An 18,938-nucleotide genomic window follows, 5' to 3' on the forward strand; every position below is an offset into this window, starting at 1 on the left:
AGAAAGTACAGTCCTCTCTTGTTGGCTGCCATGTCTGATTGAACACCAGCTCCAGCCTGGAATTGCACTTCCTGGAGTTTCCTGCTCTCTGCCTCCAGAATTCCTAAGACCTTTCTGCCTCCCAGACTGGATCAAATTCCCTACATCCACCTGTTTCAATCTCCTGTATTTTCCAACCACTGATTAATTTCCTTCATATGTGGACTTCCTGACTGCTGACTAAGCTCCCATACTTAAGTTTCTCTCTTTCATTCCGTTTTTTCCCCTCCCTTTTGTATTTTTTTCTGGTCCCTCTTTCCTACTCAGTTTCCTTCACTTAGTTGATCTATTTATCCTGTCTACCTTCTTGTCTTACCATTTACCATGAGCCGCTATAAAGCCAACCTCCCCAAACCCTGGTCTCCAAACATATGCTTAAGAGAGTATTTCTCAGGGAAGAGTAACGTACCAGCACATTGATGCAAGGAGAAAAGCTATTTTTTATTAGGAGCTTTCTGGTTATTTCAAAAGCAATGAAACTTACCTCTTCTTCTGTCAGAGTTGGGTCTTCTTCCCGGGATTTATACGACAACGAACTAAATCTCTGGGAGAACAAATACAAACCAAAGGAAGGTGAAATGAAGTCAATAATTCAACCTTTCTTTTGCATATGTTTTGACACATCTATTTATAAAATGTCTTCAAGTGATTTTTAGGGAAGAAAATATTTTCTGCAAATAAATAACACAAAACACTTATAAAAGTGTGATGCTTTTGAGTACCCTGTAGTATTAAATTTAGAGAAATTTCTTCTAATTTTATATTTGATCTATAGGTATACAACAAAAAATAAGCCAAAGAGTTATATAAACAACTGCTTCAGTTTCTAATTGTCACTGAAGGATTGATCATCAAAGGATTGATAATGAAACATTGTGCTTCTTTCTCAAATGCCTGAATTTTGTATTTCTATAGTTTGCATGAGTCACCAGGAAGACCCTTAAGTCACCTGGAAATTTTCAAAGCTGATAGAGAAATCAGCTTGCTTTCCAAGACTTGCTCCTATTATTTCTCAATGATTCTGGCTCCTAGTTTGTTGATGCTCTAACACATATTCTGTCTGAATTCTTGCTATTTCAACAAATGTGTGTCCTTCCAATCCCTGTCCTTCAGCGCCTTGACCTCCCTGCACTGATCCTGACCTCCACCTGACATCACTAGTCCCTCTCATAGCTGCACCCTGGGCTCTATCACACCTGAACCACAGCCGCTCCACCAGCCCAGTCCCTGCTACTCCTTTCAGACCAGCACTCACTGCTCAAGCTCACTCCTACCCCCTCGTTCCAACAATCCCTCAGCACTGTTGGGCTCCAACCACCTTTTCAATGCTCCCTTTTGATGTCCTTCCTTTCTGCCCAATCAAGCTTAAACTCCATTGTCAACCATAACAGCCATACTTTAAATGCCCTTTCTGGTCACTGGTGAGCTCACCCCTTAAAGGAGCCCTTACCACTGCTGTGTGTTGCCAGTGTGTTGGTCCCTGCTCTCCTAGTCGTCCACTTCACACCTTCTCCTCTCTCCCCACACCTCCAGCACCTCCCCACCCATCCTCACTCTTAGCTGATGACCTTGAGAAAACTGAAGGAATCAGAAGGAATGTCTATGAAACACCACCCAGGTGCCTGCATTCGTGTGTCCCCTTCCTCCCTGTCACGGCAGGCGAGCCCCCGTGCTCCTCTTTAAGGGGACCTCCTCCTTGTGTGCACTGAGTCTGTCCCCTCACTCCTTCTCAGGAATACGAGTTCTAGGGATTCTACTGCTCTGTCTACATCATCAGCCTTTCCCACTGTAGGATCATTCCCACCTACATCAAACCATGCTGTTCTCTCTTCAATTCTAAAAAACAAACAAAGCCAACCAATCCTTCTAGTTCCAACTATTGCCGCATCCCTTTATATATAGCAAAGCCCCTTTAAAGAGTTATTTAAAAAATTTGCTCAGGGTGGGAACCAAGATGGCAGCATGAGTAGGACAGTGGGAATCTCCTCCCAAAAACATATATATTTTTGAAAATACAACAAATACAACTATCCCTAAAAGAGAGACCAGAAGATACAGGACAACAGCCAGACTACATCCACACCTGTGAGAAACCAGAGCCTCGCGAAGGGGGTAAGACACAAGCCACGGCCTTACGGGACCCAAGCGCCCCTCATCCCAGCTCCTGGCAGGAGGAGAGGGTCTTGGTTCTCCCAACTTTTCAGACCACAAAGGTATAAAACTGGAAATAAATTGTACAAAGAAAGCAAAAAGGCTCACAAACACATGGACGCTTAACAACATGCTCCTAAATAATCAATGGATCAACAACCAAATTAAAATGGAGATCCAGCAATATATGGAAACAAATGACAAAAACAACACAAAGCCCCAACTTCTGTGGGACGCAGCAAAAGCAGTCTTAATAGGAAAGTATATAGCAATCCAGGCATATTTAAAGAAGGAAGAACAATCCCAAGTGAGTAGTCTAATGTCACAATTATTGAAATTGGAAAAAGAACAAATGAGGCCTAAGGTCAGCAGAAGGAGGGACATAATAAAGATCAGAGAAGAATAAATAAAATTGAGAAGAATAAAACAACAGAAAAAATCAATGAAACCAAGAGCTGGTTCTCTGAGAAAATGAACTGGATCATTGTCTAACCCCATACACAAAAGTAAATTCAAAATGGATCAAAGACCTGAATGTAAGTCATGAAACCATAAAACTCTTAGAAAAAAACATAGGCAAAAATCTCTTGGACATAATCATGAGTGACCTCTTCATGAACATACCTCCCTGGGCAAGGGAAACAAAAGCAAAAATGAACAAGTTGGACTATATCAAGCTGAAAAGCTTCTATACAGCAAAGGACACCATCAATAGAACAAGAAGGTATCCTACAGTATGGGAGAATATATTCATAAATGACAGATCCAATAAAGGGTTGACATCCAAAATATATTATAAGAACTCATGCACCTCAACAAACAAAAAGCATATAATCCAATTAAAAAATGGGCAGAGGAGCTGAACAGACAGTTCTCCAAAGAAGAAATGAAGATGGCCAACACAGACACATGAAAAGATGCTCTGCATTGCTTGTCATCAGAGAAATGCAAATTAAAACCACAATGAGATATCACCTCACACCAGTAAGGATCGCCACCATCCAAAAGACAAACAACAACAGATGTTGGTGAGGTTGTGGAGAAAGGGGAACCCTCCTACACTGCTGGTGGGAATGTAAATTAGTTCAATCATTGTGGAAAGCAGTATGGAGGTTCCTCAAAAAGCTCAAAATAGAAATACTATTTGACCCAGGAATTCCACTTGTAGGAATTTACCCTAGAATGCAGCAGCCCAGTTTGAAAAAAACAGATGTACCCCTATGTTTATCACAGCACTATTTACAATAGCCAAGTAATGGAAACAACCTAAGTGTCCATCAGTAGATGAATGGATAAAGAAGATGTGGTACATATACACAATGAATATTATTCAGCCATAAGAAGAAAACAAATCCTACCATTTGCAACAACATGGATGGAGCTAGAGGGTATTATGCTCAGTGAAATAAGCCAAGCGGAGAAAGAGAAGTACCAAATGATCTCACTCATATGTGGAGTATAAGAACAAAGAAAAACTAAAGGAACAAAACAGCAGCAGAATCACAGAACCCAAGAATGGACTAATAGTTACCAAAGGGAAAGGGACTGGGGAGGATGGGTGGGAAGGGAGGGATAAGGGTGGGGAAAAAGGAAGGGGGCATTACTATTAGCATGTATAATGTTATGGGGGGTTACGGGGAGGGCTGTACAGCACAGAGAAGACAGGTGGTGATTATACAGCATCTTGCTATGCTGATGGACAATGACTGTAGTGGGGTGTGTGTGGGGGACTTGATGAAGGGGGGAGCCTGGTAAACATAATGTTCTTCATGTAATTGTAGATTAGTGATAGCAAAAAAAAAAACTTGCTCAAATAACTTTTCTCCTCCTATCCTCTCTTAAAACCCATTTCAGTCAAGTTTTGGCCTCTGCCACTCCAACAGAACTGCTCTTGTCCAGGACACCAGTGCCCCCATGTAACTAATGTGATGGTCGATCCTCAGCCCTCATCTTTCCTCCCGCATCTGCTGCCCCTGCCACAGGGGTTGCTCCTTCCTCCTCTAACTTCCTTCACTTGGCTTCTGGGTCCTGGAGCTTTCCTGTTTTTCTTTCCTAGGTTGGTGTCCTCTGCTGGTCTCTTTTCTTTCCACGCCCTGTGCCCTTGGAACTCTCCTGGACCCATTCATGCTCACTTACTCAGTGATCTCTCCCAATGTCATAGCTTTATACAAAATTCTGCTAATGACTTCCACATGTATCTACTCATCCACCCAGTTGCTCTCTGATATCTCTACCTGGACATCTAATACATCTCTCAAGCTGAATGTGTCCAGCACCGATCATGCCATGCTCTGCCTGTAGTACGCTCCATTTCAGTTCATGGTGATTACATTTCTCCAGCGGCTAGAACCTCAGAATCTTCACTGTTTCTTCAATTTCTTATTCCACATCTGGTCCATTCACAAACTTCTTGGCTCTAGTTTGGTTTCTCCCATTACATCTGTGGCCTCTGCCTTGATCCAAGGCTCCATCACCTCTTGTCTGGTTCATTAGAATGGCCACCAGATTGGTGTCCTTGCCTCTCCTCTTCACAGTCAAATCTCAACACTATTCAGAGGGGTCCTTTCCAAGCCTAGACTAAACCGTTCTTCTGTTCCAGACTTTCTAACGATCCTCATTTAATTCAGATTATAAGCAAAGGCCATGTAGGATTGGGTCCCTCACTACCTTTCTCCCTACTGTGCTTGTCCTTGCCCTTTCCTCTCTAGCTACACCAGTTCCCTCCTCTTCCCTGGAAGGTAGTCAGGCTCTAGCCTCAGAGCCTACACAGTGGCTGTTCCTTCTGCTTCATTTGCTCTTCCCTTAGAATGTGTACAACTTATTCTCTCAGTTCCTTTAGCTTTTTGTTCAAATACCATCTTCACAGGCAGGCGTGCCCTGACCACTGAGTTCACAATTATACTCCCACTCCACTTCCCCACCCTCCTTTTTCTATTCTAACTTTTCCTATAAGCTTTAAATTTTCCTACAATATCATATACTTTACATGAACATTTATGTCTCTATCTCCCCACTAAACTGTAAGTGCCACGAGGGCAGGAATTTTTGTTCATTTATGTTGTGTTCAATTTGGTTCCCAGATGGGCATTTTCAGTTTCTATTTGGAGAATCACCTACTAGTCAGACAGTTGACCCTCTTATCTTTCAAATGCTTATAAGTAAAAAAGCTTTGACTGCTTTAGGCAGTACAAACTTTACATAAGTTTCATTATCTTTGGGTATGTGATGGACTGTATTTTTGTATTTTATGAATATGTTCATTATACTTTTATTGGTACTCCAATAGCTGATTTCATGTATAATATGAAAAGCTGAAATGCATTCAGAGAACACTACAAAGAATTCCTTGGTCTAAGCCATATAACCTTTTGATCATGAACTTCTGAAGTTTTTTAAGGCTACTATTGACTGACTAATCCCTACTTGCCTTTCCTACCAGAACATGAGAAGAGAGCCTTGCTTTTTCTGTACAGAGACTAGAAATCAGATACTAGTTGCTCAAAGAAGACAGAGCCTAGTTAAATCTCACAGAGATATTGACAGCTGGAGATGTGAATTTCAAGCTATTGTGGCTCATATATCAAGTTATCAGACACACACTGAGAAGGCTCAGGGATTGTTAATACATTTTAGAACTTTGTTGAATATCTAATCTTAAGATTTAATGGTTACTGTTTTGATATTTTCACAAAGTAAAATCTCTTATTTGATTTATATAACAGTATATATAATCAGATTCACTCAGTACCCCTGGGAGTCAGTTCTGTCTCTGCATGTCCTATGCCTGATTTCTGGGGTCCTGGAGGGGTAGGCAGAGATCACTATGCTGCTTGAAATGGCAACGAAGTGGAAGAGGCCAAGTGTGTGGCAAAGAGTCCAGTCTAACCATTTAATTCTTTGTCTTCAAAATGAAAAAAATAATACTTGGCCCCAGTTAGCCATGATGTAAAAGCTGGAAAATACCCAAGTAAGGTGCTAAGACAGAAATATTTTATGAACATGAGTTTTCAGCATTTTATTACTTGGAGGGGGTGAAAAGTCAAACATGGCTTATGCTAAAACAGCTTTTATCATTCAAGGAACCAGACAGTGTTTGTATGTATCCCAAGAACAACGAGCCAGTGAAAGCCCCGGGACCAGCTGGGGACCAGCCACGACAAAAGCAGATCACTCGGAAGTACCGCAGCCCACCTTGTTGGGTTCCCCGGCCCCCTCCGCGGGCCCGTCTCCTCCTGCCTCGCTCTCCTCCTTCTCCTGAAGGTTCTCATTCTCATCCAGGAGTTTGACAGGCACAGGCGGCGGGGCCTCCTCCTCCGGATCATGCGGGTCGCCAGGCACACTGTCCACGTTGGCGCTCTGCCGGCCCTTCTTGTTCCTGTCCACCGAGGCGTACTCGGCGAAGTCCGCCGTGCCCTGGGCCTGGGGCCCCGGCGGCTCTTTCAGCGCTGAAGTGGACTTGGACTTGGCGCTGTGGCCCTTCCCTGGAGGCGCAGCTGCCGTCACCTCCTTCATTTCTTTCACGGTCTCATACAAGCAGTCCTCCACCATATTTTCCTGGGAGGAACTGTCCTTGAGCACCTCGTACGGCCCCTCCATGCCCAGAGCCTGGTCCCCGTCCGCACTTCCGGCACCGAGGAGCGCATCCGCCCCGCTGTCGGGGGGAATCCGGGGCAGCTCCCGGCTCTGGTGACACTTGGGCTTCCCCGTGCTGTCCTGGGAATCCAGCAGGTCCGAGGCAGAGGTCTGCACTTCCTCGTAATGCTGCATGCAGGTCACAGTGCTGTCTTCTGAAAGAACTAAAGCCAGCAGAAGTATTAAGAATGGAGATAGATGATTCCATAAGTAATTCTCACACTGAACCGCATAATGAAAAGTTAGGTTAAATCAAGGTGCCTGCTTTTTATTTGACTCCAGGCAGCAAATTACAGATGTGATGATTGTTAGTTAAATATTATTTCAATCACAGCTTAAACGAAAGCCATCCATTACATATTTACAATACAATATTTAACAAATTGTCCTGGCTGTAAATGTGTTTCATGGTTACTTTAACTAGTTGTTACTCCTGATGGGACTCTCATAAGCACAGCGCCTCATGAGACCAGAGGATGAAAGTGTTTCTCCATGAGGCCAAACTGTGGGAGGTGGGCACCACGACTGGGGCCATGTATTGGGGCCATGCTCTCTGGCCCTGCTGGCCTCCTCCTGCTTGGAGGGAGTAGTTGGCAGCCATCCCCTTTCATAGGTCACTTTTGTTTGGCTGACATGACGGAAATGATGGACAAAGCTGCACCTCGAGCCAGTCTGCCAAAGGGGCCCACATACCCCATGCCTCTTTAAAGTCTTCCTTCCAACTCACTGCCACATTTCTATCTCACATTAGGAAATTCAAGTGTGAAATTCTTTGATGGGCACCACAGAAATGCTACTGTGTGAAGCCATTTGGTCATCCCTTTGCCAAATGTTTGTAGAGCACCTACTATGTGCCAGGGATGGTCGATGTGTTGGAGATACATCATTCCACAAAGCAGAGTCCACAGCAGTGAACAAGTTATTAAATCACTGTGTCTTCATTATATAGTCTTTATATATTAAATATTCTTTATGTATAAGTACAAAAATTATAAGTGTATGTAAGTATACTTAAATGTTATTTGTATTTGCATATTCATCCATATTGTCTTTACTCTTTATATAATACATATTTACTATGTATTATAATTTTTGTGTGTGTGTGTGTGTTTACAACTTATGATTTTAACCCTTTCTTTGTACTGACTAGACTAGGATTTTCTAAGAGCCTTGGAGCTCAGGACAGTGTCTAACACATTATAGGCACCACTGTATGTTTTTGCATGAAAAACGAAATGACTGAATGAATGAATAAAGTGCTCACCTCTAGTCCTGGAAAAAAAAAAAAGCTGTGTTTCTCTTCGGGGGAATTAAAAATAATGTCCCTAAGGGGTAATGGAGGAAAACTCCATGAACCCTCCTGAACTTAACACCACCACCATCTGTGTTTTAAATACTTAATCACCACAGAGGGGGTGAACTTTTGCCCCACACGCCTGTGTCACGGTGGACAGAGAATGGGCACTGGTGTCTGAAGACTCTGGAGTCACTACTCACCACCCCATGGTCTCCTCATCAGTAAGCGGGGCAAGGACAGCCTCCTGCCTCAGATGAAAGCCTTCTGTACGCTGGAAGGGGCAAAGCAAGCTATTTTTGTCAGGGAGGGCATCCTGGGCATGAGACAGGCAGTGGGCAGGGGACTCAGAGGGCTGCTCAGGACTCAGACTGCTGGGTTCCAATTACAGGTCCTCAGCGCTCTGACTATATGGTCTTAGGCAAACATTAACCTCTCTGGGGCAGGCAGAAGAATGGTCTCAAAGGTATCCACTTCCTATTCCCCAGATCCTGTGTGTTCTGTTCCTCGGCAAGGGAGGAAGGAGGGACACTGATGGAACTATCAGCCGACCTTGAGAGGGGCAGAGTAGATGGTTATCCAGGGGGGCCCAACACAACCACGAGGGTCCTCACACATGACAGAGGGGAGCAGGAGACTTGCAGATGGAGGGAAAGGCCAGGAATCAGGGAATGCAAGTGGCCTTGGGAAGCTGTCACAGGAAAGAAACAGATTCTCTCCTAGAGCCTCAAGTCAGAAATGCAGCCCTGCTTATACTTTGACGTCAGAGATGTAAGGTAATAAATTCCTGCAGCTCCGAGGCACTAAGTTGTGGAAATTGGTTGCAGCAAGTGCTGTGCTGCAGTTTCCTCCCTGTACATGTGGACAGTAATAATCCCTACTCTACAGAGAGCAGTAACATTACTATTAACAATTGTGATCTTACAGGGTGGTTGTTAAGATAAATGAGTTAGCACACATACAAATCTTAGAGCAATGGCCCACAGAAGCCAATTAATAAATATTAGCTTCTCATCCAAATGACATTTTTTTTGCTAAAACTGGTAGGAATAGTAAAAGCAAACAAGAACACATTTTCTAGCTTTTGAGCTACTCTTTTTGAAACCTAGTCCCTCCTTAAGTGCTGAGGCCTACATGGAGAGCTGGTAGTTCGTGGAACTTACTGTCACCGTTGGTAAGTAGCCCATTCTGTTCACTGCTTGCAGGAGCATCTGTGGCCAGGCTGGTAACTGAATGGCTGAACATTTCCTTGTCTGATGGCTGAAAAAAAAACGTACCACACTGAGTGTCAGACTGCGTGGCAGAGGGAGTAGCTGTGGCTTTTTCTAAAATTCAGACAATGACAACAAAACCCCAAATCCACTAGTTGGATTTAAGTTAAGAGAAATTAAAACTGAGCTGCTCAGTTGTACTAGTCCCATGTCAAGTGCTCACCAGCCGCATGCGGCTCGTGGTTACTGTGTCAGATCAGAAACAGAGCCCTTCCACCATGCTGGGCGGCTTATACAGGGCTGTCCTTGGATCTGAAGGGTGCTGGGGATCTTCCAAGGCCAGCCGCTGAGCTTCCCACCTGGTCGTGTACAAATGGGCTACAGGTGTTGGTAAGGTTATTGGTCTCCTTGGCTCCAGGCAAGGAGAGCATCAGAAGCCCCAGGCCGGACAGAACGGGCTCTGGCAGAGAGCAGCCTTGCCCTGTACTCAGTGTAAGATGACATTCTTCTTAAATGGGTGCTGTGCCATGAGAAGCATGGGAAAGCACATCATTTTGTCATCTGAAGGGAAGAGACTTAAATCTGGCCAAAGATATAAACAAAGTAGGTTTGCAAACCTTTCTTACTCTTACAAATTTCTGACACTTGGAGGAAAGAATGGCATCATAGGATTTCCTACAGGTCTGGAATGTATAGGTATTGAATAAGATGCCAGGCTGAGCTATAGCTATGCATAGTCAGAAAGTAAGTTGGTAGTTCCAGTGTGTTTGTAAGAACCCACTGGTCCCATGTGGCAGCCTGGATCACTGTTAGTATCATCTGTTCTCTTCCTTCTCATGGAACGCCTAGCCTGAACGACCAGGAGGCCATAACCTGACCATCTCCAGGATTCCACATGGAAAGTTCTGATGCAAACAGCAGAAGCTTGGCTAATTGGCCTCGTAGATTCTCTGACTCCTGATTGGGAACCAAATAATAGAAACCAAATAATAGAAAAAGAGAGCAAACAGCTCATGCTGTGTCATGATCCCAAAGTTTCTTGGGTGTCAGCCTTCTCCGAGGCAGACCAGGAGAGCCGTGGGTAGGCGAGGTGTGCATGTGAGCAGGCAGAGAAGAGAGGGAGGAACCCCAGGGCCTTAGGAGGGGGGCGGCCTGACAGCTTCTGTCTGCTTGGGTTAGAAGAGTCCTTTGTAGGCAGGGAGATCAAGACTAGGATGCCTCCTGGGTAAGCTCTGCCCCTGTCTGCTGGCTGCATGTTTTCACCCTCTTCCCCAAACCAGTTTTTGCCTGATCTTGAGAAATTACGTCAGTGACAGGAAGTGCCTTCTCTGTTGGTACCTCCATAGAGCACAGACAAAATATGATTAAGTCAGCTTTATGGGAATATGAGGGTGGACCCATCCCCAGCTGCTGGAATCGCTCAGTCAGTTGGGAGCATGACCCCGGGTAAAGGAGAGAAGGCAGAACCAGAGGCTTTTAGGCTGCCCTCACCATGGGGGGTCTGAGAGGCCTCAGGGTGGGGCCTGTCAGGACCTGTAAGATGCTGAGGGCCATAGGAGACCCAGCAGGCCTGGGCCACAGCTGGCACGTTGGGAGTCCCAAGCTCTCGTTAGCTTAATGACCAGCTGTTACGGGTTGAATTGTATCCCACCCCAAATTCCTGTGCTGGAGTTGTCAGTACTTCAGAATGTGACCGTATTTAGAAACAGGGTAATTGCAGATGAAACTGGTTAAGATGGGGTCTTTATAAAAAGGGGAAACATGGACAGAGACAGACACACATGGAGAGAAGAGCACAGGAAGAGGCACGGGAGAGCACATGCCAGGTGACAACAAGGGCACGAAGGGGCCCAGAGGTCACCAGTGAATGAGCAGCAGCTGAGACAGGCCTGGAACAATCTGCCGCAGAGCTCTCGGGAGGAGCCAGCCCCACTGACACCTCGTCTCGGATCTCCAGCCTCCAGAGCCCTGAGACAAGGAACTTGTTATTTGTTTGCGACAGCCCTAGCAGACTAGCAGGCCAGCTGCAGCTGGGCAGACGCAAAAAAGGTCCATCCCTGCAGTAGGCTGCAGCTATTTAAGGATCTCTGGGGCAGTGGCACAGCTGATCCATTTCAGATACTCTGCCAAGCACCCTGGCTGATTACACAGGCCTCCATCAGGTGAACCCACACCTTCAGAAAGAGGACCCAGCCCAGGCAGCCAGTTAACTGGCTGAGTTCTGTCCCTCAGTCTCCATCAGGTCATAAGCTGGGGAACATGCTTAGATGGGCGGCTGACGTTTAGAGCACACGCAGACACACGCACACGGCTCACCACGTTCATCAGGCTCTCGTGATCCCCGCTGTGCTGTCTTGGCTTCTTTTCTCTGATATGGGAAAGAAAACGCTGCTGTAATATCAAATGTGCAATCCAAAATCAAACACACACACTCCTCATTAAGGTTTAAATCTCTCTTTTAAGAACCAAACTTATTTTGACACAGAAGCAAAAACCGGACAGGGACTCCATCACTGCTTTGCAGGCAGCAGGGCACGAGGGGTTGGGCCGCAGCAAGGGACCCTCACCTCTCCGGCTTTCCCTGTCCTCCGAGGAGAATATACACGTTCACAACAGAAGGGCTGACGCAGGTTCCCAAGTGGAGACTGTTCATATCTAAAATTCTGAAAGGTATTATAACCTCACCATTTTTTTTATTTTTAAGAAAATCTAGACAATTTATCTCTACTTCTTTTAACTCAGGCTTTGCAGTCACACACTGCAATGGGATTGAAAAAATAAGGAAAGAAAATGCAAATTTTGGCATGTCTCAAAGGGTACGTGCTCTCGGGATGAGTCATATGTACTTCCAGTCTATGGAAAAGTCCAGGACTGTCGAGTAAAAATAGAATTTATTTTTACTCAGGACAGACTAAAGAAAGCCATCCTAGAAAATGTTTCCCATATATGTGTAGGGCAACAGTGACACCTAGTGGGAGTGTAAATACTTACAGAGTCGACATTCCGGGGCCCCGGGGGAGCCAACTCTCTGCTGGCCTGTTTCATCTTTCTGGCCAGACTCTGTCCCAGCCATAGAGGCCTGGGCCATAACTGGGCAGGGATTAGAAGGCAACCTGGGTTTGGAGAGCCCAGCTTTTCCCCTCTTGACAGAGACTTCAGGTTAGGAAGCCACATCGAGGCTTTAAAATGACACTTGTTGAGTCTCTTCTGAGGTTACTGGGAAGGATTGAAAGAGGGCTGGCTGGTCTGCACAGGCGTCCAGCAGCCGACCCACCAGGAGGCTGCATGGATCATAACAATGTCTGAACGCCTGGAAAATGACTCCTGGCTTTTGCTTTTCTCTGAGCTACGATCTCTTTTTTGGGGAGGTGGGAGGGTGGGTTATGGATATTTTGTGTGAAGGAGACACAGAGGGAGAGGAAACATACTTCTAAGAATCACAGGATGAATATTTCATATACAACGTGTCTTTCTTGTAGGAAAAAAACTCATCTGTTTCTTAAGAAACTGCAGTTCTGGATTGCAAATTTTTAATAAAACGAGCTGTCTAAAGCCATGTAACAGCAAAAATTTTCAGGAACTCTCAAGTGGCAGCAAAAAGAATAGCTTTAATGGACATCATACTTAGATTTTCAAATATCCACAGATGGAAAAAGACAAGATAAATATTGACAAGGCTGTGCTCCAAAGAACAGCAGGAAGTTCATTCTAGGAGTCTCATATATCAGGGCTCTTCCAGTTGCTCCCCGGCAGAATCAAATATGGATTTTCATTTAACTAATGAAAAATGTCCTGGGATTCTTGGCAGCTGAGAATTAAGCTAAACACATGAGTTTCTGTGAGTGTCTGTGTAGTGTGAGTCCATTTATAAGAGGCTTTTTATATAAAGAGCCTTCTGGGTACAGGGAATGTGTTATTTCAAGGTTCCAGGAGATGCCTGGGCTCTTACCTGTCACAACTGGAACACAGGAAGATGAGGAAAGTGATGAGGAGAAAAGTGGCCACAGCCGCCAAACTCCCCCATAGGACAATGTGCATTTGTCCGCTGCCCAGCACATTCCCGGAGGGCCCCATGGTGGCGATCGGAAGGGGCACCAGCTGATGGAGTCGTCAGCCCTTCAGAGGTGGTGACATGGGGGCAGAGGGCTGTGTTCTCCTGCAGAGAGACCAATGTGGTTTGAAACTCGCCAAACCTCACTGGAAAGTGCAGGCATCTTGTAATGAGCTCCTGCTGGGAGGAAGGCCTGAGCAGTCAGGGAGGTGTGTGTGGTATACCTGGGGCTCCACTCAACGCCTTGCTCTGGGAAAGTCCCCTCCACTGTCTAGGCCTTCATTTTCCTCGCTGAAAAATATAAAGTGGGGATGTACAAGTGCATGATGTTTGAGGCAAAGGAGGTCTTACTATTTTGTTATGTTGGAGACAGATTCTTAAAGTGTTCAAATAAGTAAAATTCCAAGTACTCCCTAACAAATAAGTAAATGCTTATTTGCAGTCTTTTTTCCCCCAGAAGACTGTAAAGCATTTACAAATTTCACAAAACTATAGTTTATATCTTTCCCACTTGTCTCCCTAGCTCCCTAAACCTGCTTTTCTTTGAGAAGGTTTAAGGTCAGTATAATTAATGAAATAGCATGTCATTATATTCACCTTCATAAAGTTATGTATTCTGAGTACGTGAGTGTTTATTTTCAGTGAGCTTTCACTGGCTTTCACTGAGCTTCCGTGAGCACTCAATAAGTACATTTTCAAAAAAAAGGACGAAAGTGTGTGCTAAGAATACATCACTAGCAGTAAATAAGGTCTATTTATAAACAACTACAAATTAAGTCTAAGAGCTGTACCTAGTACATTTTAGTACCTGGCATGTGCCTTAGACTCTGCTATATGCTTTCCTCATTTAATCGCTGCCACCAGCCTGTGAAGAAGACATGCTGATCCCCATTTTAGACAAGGAAGCTGAAAGGCCAAGACATGGAGTAAGTCACTCTGGGGTGTCACAGGTGCTAAGGGCAGGGAGAGGATGCGAGTCTAGATGTCTCTGACCCCAAAGCTTGTGGTCTTAGCCCCTAGGGAAGCTCCTTCTCCTTGGGGGCTGCTGTTCCCTGTTCTAGCTCCCATGCTTTGAAATGAAATTGGTTACTTAGTTTTGCAAAATGTTTTAAGAGGTGTAGAGTTTGAAAAATTTAGTAGTATGTCAAATAAATGATTATTACATCATCAGAGGGCCCTTGTTTTATTAAAGAACATTTGCTTTGCTCAGTTCTAGAACATTCTAACTTAAAAGCCTTAATCGTATTTTCAAGTTTCATCAATAAAGTAAGCAAATATTTTTGTCTTATGATCATGAATTAGAACTCAAAAAAAATTTTTTTTCCTGAAAAAGACTGCCAATGTTTACATTTTCATTTGCTTCACTGAAAGAGCTGTCATTATATTTAGCCATCACTGAGTGCTCACATCAGATGGGCATCTGGGCAGCTGGTGGCAAACAGGAGGGCACCATAAAAGGAGAATAAAAGCCATTTTAGCAAAGGTAGTTTAACGGGACCAACTTTTCTCCAGGTGAAACACATCACATTTACCTGAATATTTAAGGTTGAAGAAAAATAAGAAGTTGGAGAAAAGAAACCTGTATCTGCAATGTATGCAGAGAGAATCCTAGGAGATAAAGAAGTCCCTTGTTTTCCTTGGGCCCTTGAATCAACACAAACACTTCCTAATGCTCTATAAATATATAAATGTACAACTTCCTGTGCAATATAGGACTTCTTTCTTCCTATGTGGGTATGTATTTGCCTGTAAACACTACATACACACAGTAATGGGTGGTTAAATTGCTTTTGTGCGTCTGCCCTGGGCAGCTATAACTGAATGGAAATAACCACCACTTCTCTTCAGATTTGTTGAAGAAATGAATAATTCACTTTAAGCTTAGACTACAAACTGGCACCACAGTAAGTTATTAAAATACATTCAAGCAAGCACATAAATCATGGTGACCTATGAATATATATGAAATAAAATTTTATAATGCAGGTCCAAAGCATAACGCATTTTAGGAAGTGCAAACAAAAGATCTCTGTTGGGGCATTTGTTTCTCCGTTCATTCACCCATTCATTCATACAACAGACTTAATCAATGTCTATTTATAAAGTGCCAGGTTCCTAGAAAATAGTTTGCTGTGTGAATTATTCAAAAGCCAGATTTCCAGCCAGCATGCTAGTGTGGGATCTGTAGCACCTCTCTCGATTTCGGTACACGTTTCTTTTCTTGCTCTCTTAACAGGAGATAACAGATAGACTATCATGAAATATGTGGGGTGCCCGCCTGTCAGAACAGTGTGGGAGAAAGAAGATGAAAGTAGCTTATTACTAGCTCCTGAATAAAGGATATAACTCAGAGACAAAACGTGGTGAAACTCCTGGCTTACTCCCCTTCAACCAGAATTTGTTGAATAGTCACTGAAATATTTTTTCCAAAAGTTCTCATGGTGGACAAGAACCTCACAATGAAAAGAATGATCACCATTATGTTTCTGAGGCGGGTACCCTGTATACTACCTAGGGTGTGGGCTCCAACTGCTGGGGCAGCTTTCTCGTCGGAAACTGGCATGCAGGAGGACCAGCGCCACGCGGGGCAGGCATGGCAGCAGCTGCCCTTTGAGGGGCCTGGCAGTGGGTGGGGTCTACCCAGATGTGAACTTCGACCCTCACAGCAGAGCTCCCTGGTGGCATTATTTCCATTTTAAGGAAGGTCTACGCCCCTGTTACTCTTTTCTCCTGGACTTCTGTTCCCATAATTCTCCTGCCTATTCTGTCACTGGTCATCTGTTTCCTAAATTTTGGTGGCTTGTCTACAGGACTGCCCTCCCCCCACTATGGGTAGATGCACATATTCTTATTTCTTGGTGGGGATGAGAGTGGAGGCCTCATTTGGATGGTCCCGGCTTTCCAAGAAGTGGAATGGCTTTTCTCCCCAAGGCTGGGCCCTCATGCACACACAGGTTTCACCGCGCTTCAGGCAGTGCTCAGGGGCCCTCCGTTTAGTTTCACTGGAGCAGTGGGGAGATCAGTGTCCTTCCCTGCGGCTGGTAGGCTTCTCTCAAGATTCGTGATAGAAGGGGAGGATAAGAGGCACAGTGTCTGGTAAGTACAAATCACCTTGAGGAGGAAGGGCCCTGGGCCAATGATGGCATTTTCCAGACCACACACTGTGCCCCTCACCAGCCAGCTTCCATGTGGAAAAGGTAATTCAAGGCTAACTGCCTTATTTTCTGCTAATTCCTGTATCAGGTAAGTTATTTTGTGAGTATCCAGAATTGCTCTGTATTAGCAGAACTATATGAACAATTCGGGGCGATCTCTCATGATTTTTTCATGGAGATATCTAAGCCTATTTCTCTCAGCCCTGTTCTTACCTAACTTAATAAATTGGATTCAGTTATAGGATATTATTTTTTCTTCAAAGTTTAAGAAATATTCTGTGGTCAGGCCATATGTGTAAATACTCTGAGTTATCCAGCTTAGGACAAAGGAAGACCAGCCATTGTATGTCAGCTAACAGTTATTATGGCATCCAAGTGTCCCACTAAGGTGAGTTGCAGAAGAACCTAATATTAATGAAATTAATTTAGTATATCAACGCTTTTTGTTTTAGAACAGACTTTGTTATTGGCTGCATTGATGTACAATCGTGGCTCAACACTGTAATTTAACATGAATGTATGATATTGTAAAAGAGGCAATGGTACAACCTCCACCCCAATTTTACATTATTTCAGACTGCTCTTGGGTCTTGTCATTTGGTCCTGAGAAAGATCCTTTGTGAGATTAAAGGACTTCAGGTTATAGTACTTCTGTTGGGGATCCTCTCAGGAGTTGGCTTGGATACTTATGTTGGACTAAAATGTTTTGGACAAAGTTGTTTTCTCCATAATCTCTTATCCTTTTATATTCATTCATTTCATGATTTTACTCAAGTGATTCAATCAGTAGGAAAAAACCCCAATGGCCTTTTACTTTAAAAGCGAGTACCAGGTTGGACCACGAGGTGGCAGTACAATTCTTCCTCAGCCCAGTTGTCAGGCTCCACAAGGACTGCCAGTCCGTTATGCAGTTCCTGCCTTAAGCTTGGTGTTTTCTCTTCATTAGCCTAGACTATCGGCCACCAAAATCAATTCCAACAGGAAAGAAAACAAAAACCAGATGAAATTGATGAAATGTGCACACCAAATGCAAGCTGTCTGTTTTTTTAGCCAAACACTATTGAAAGGTAGGTGCTCTGATCACGGCAAATTCTGTAAATAATACTTCGATGAGTTGGGATGGCTGCGATTAGCTCCAGAAGCAGACACTGTAATTCCTTTGACGCAGGCTTAGCTCAGTAATGATAATCATTGCCATTTTGTAGCTTTCCTGAGCCACTCATAATTATGCGTGATTGAACCCGTCTCCACTCATGACCCCTCACTGATGGGACGAAATAGGAGGTCAGGGACCCTACTTGGTGGGACGTCCCCCTTCGGGGTCATTACCAGGTGTGGAACCATGTGGTAAAACGACACTTTGTGAGCTATAGATGAATCAAACAAATTTCACAATGGCTGAGGAGCGAAGTTCTTTGCTGGGCTCCTGTTGTGCAAGGCACATGCTAACGCTCAGTTAACCTCTCACAGGAATTCTGAGTCTTCTGAAAGAGTTGTAATAGTTAATCGAGGTAGACTTCTCTTCAGATTACAGGGGCTCTGATACAGGCCGGCCTGCTCCACTGACCTTCGTGGGAATGGGAGTTAACCAGCTGCTCGAATACAGGGAACCACCAGGCAAATGTTACTGTGCCCCCAGCTAAGGCACAAAGTCTCTATGCCGAGTAGGGTCGTTGCAAAGCTTTCTGTTTCTCTCCTCTGAGTCAGGGGAAATAAACCCACAGAGGAGAAAGTGGTAAAGGACCCCGTGGTGAGATTTTCGTGCTTCAGTTTCTTGAACCATATCATAACATCGTTATGGGACAATGTCCTGACATTCCGTCTGCAGCAGCAGCAGGGAGCCCACCACCTGTGAGCACGGGAGAAAGGACCCTGGGAAGCTCCACTGGCACCAAACGGACCCTGTTAGGAAGCTTGCTGCTGAGGGCAGAAGAGCAGGCACTCATCCTAAGAGCATGTTATAAATCCTTAAGGCCGTCTGTCAGCATAACCTGATTACTTTTTGTAACCTATTGATCCACACAGGAAATGGGGGAGGGGTCTGTGTGGCTTTCAGTTGTCTTAAGAAATACATTAAACTTATACTACAATCTATAGTTAATTGCTTATGAAAGGGCCACCACCATTCTGGTTTTGCCTTCAGAAAAGCCAAAAGGTAAGTAACTTTGACACATAAGGAATAACTTCTATGGCTGCTTTTGCTCATATCCGACTTGAAAACCAATTCCCAGGGTTTTTTATTTTTAAAGGTAAATCTCAAGAGAGAAAAGGAGGGAACAAGGGGGAGGAGGAGGTACTGACTGATGCTTAGAGAAGAGTGAGGAACACAGGTAAAAGGACTTCATTGTGCAGTCAGGTTTTAGTGGCATGCTCCAGAAAGTGTGCAGGGCAAGGCAGTAGGATCT

General features: G+C 44.4%; 1 protein-coding gene across 15 annotated transcripts in view; it reads right to left on the bottom strand.

The window, feature by feature from the left end:
• The window catches only part of PAG1 (phosphoprotein membrane anchor with glycosphingolipid microdomains 1), a 142,233-nt gene that overhangs the window by 12,160 nt on the left and 111,135 nt on the right, over positions 1–18,938 (bottom strand). For 8 of the 15 annotated variants that reach the window (XM_073229761.1, XM_073229754.1, XM_073229758.1 and 5 more), the window contains 5 exons: positions 13,277–13,483; positions 11,644–11,695; positions 9,280–9,376; positions 6,382–6,986; positions 524–583 (listed from right to left, as the gene is read on the bottom strand). In XM_073229761.1, coding sequence (XP_073085862.1) covers positions 524–583; positions 6,382–6,986; positions 9,280–9,376; positions 11,644–11,695; positions 13,277–13,401 — 939 coding nt within the window. In that variant the 5' untranslated portion in view covers positions 13,402–13,483. Of the gene's footprint in view, positions 1–523; positions 584–6,381; positions 6,987–9,279; positions 9,377–11,643; positions 11,696–11,894; positions 13,241–13,276; positions 13,484–13,602; positions 13,670–18,938 lie in introns of those variants that run through there. The other 7 variants (XM_073229755.1, XM_073229753.1, XM_073229762.1 and 4 more) reach the window with 3 other exon arrangements.

Source organism: Manis javanica, chromosome 2, assembly GCF_040802235.1.
Source record: "Manis javanica isolate MJ-LG chromosome 2, MJ_LKY, whole genome shotgun sequence".
Lineage (NCBI taxonomy): Eukaryota > Metazoa > Chordata > Mammalia > Pholidota > Manidae > Manis > Manis javanica.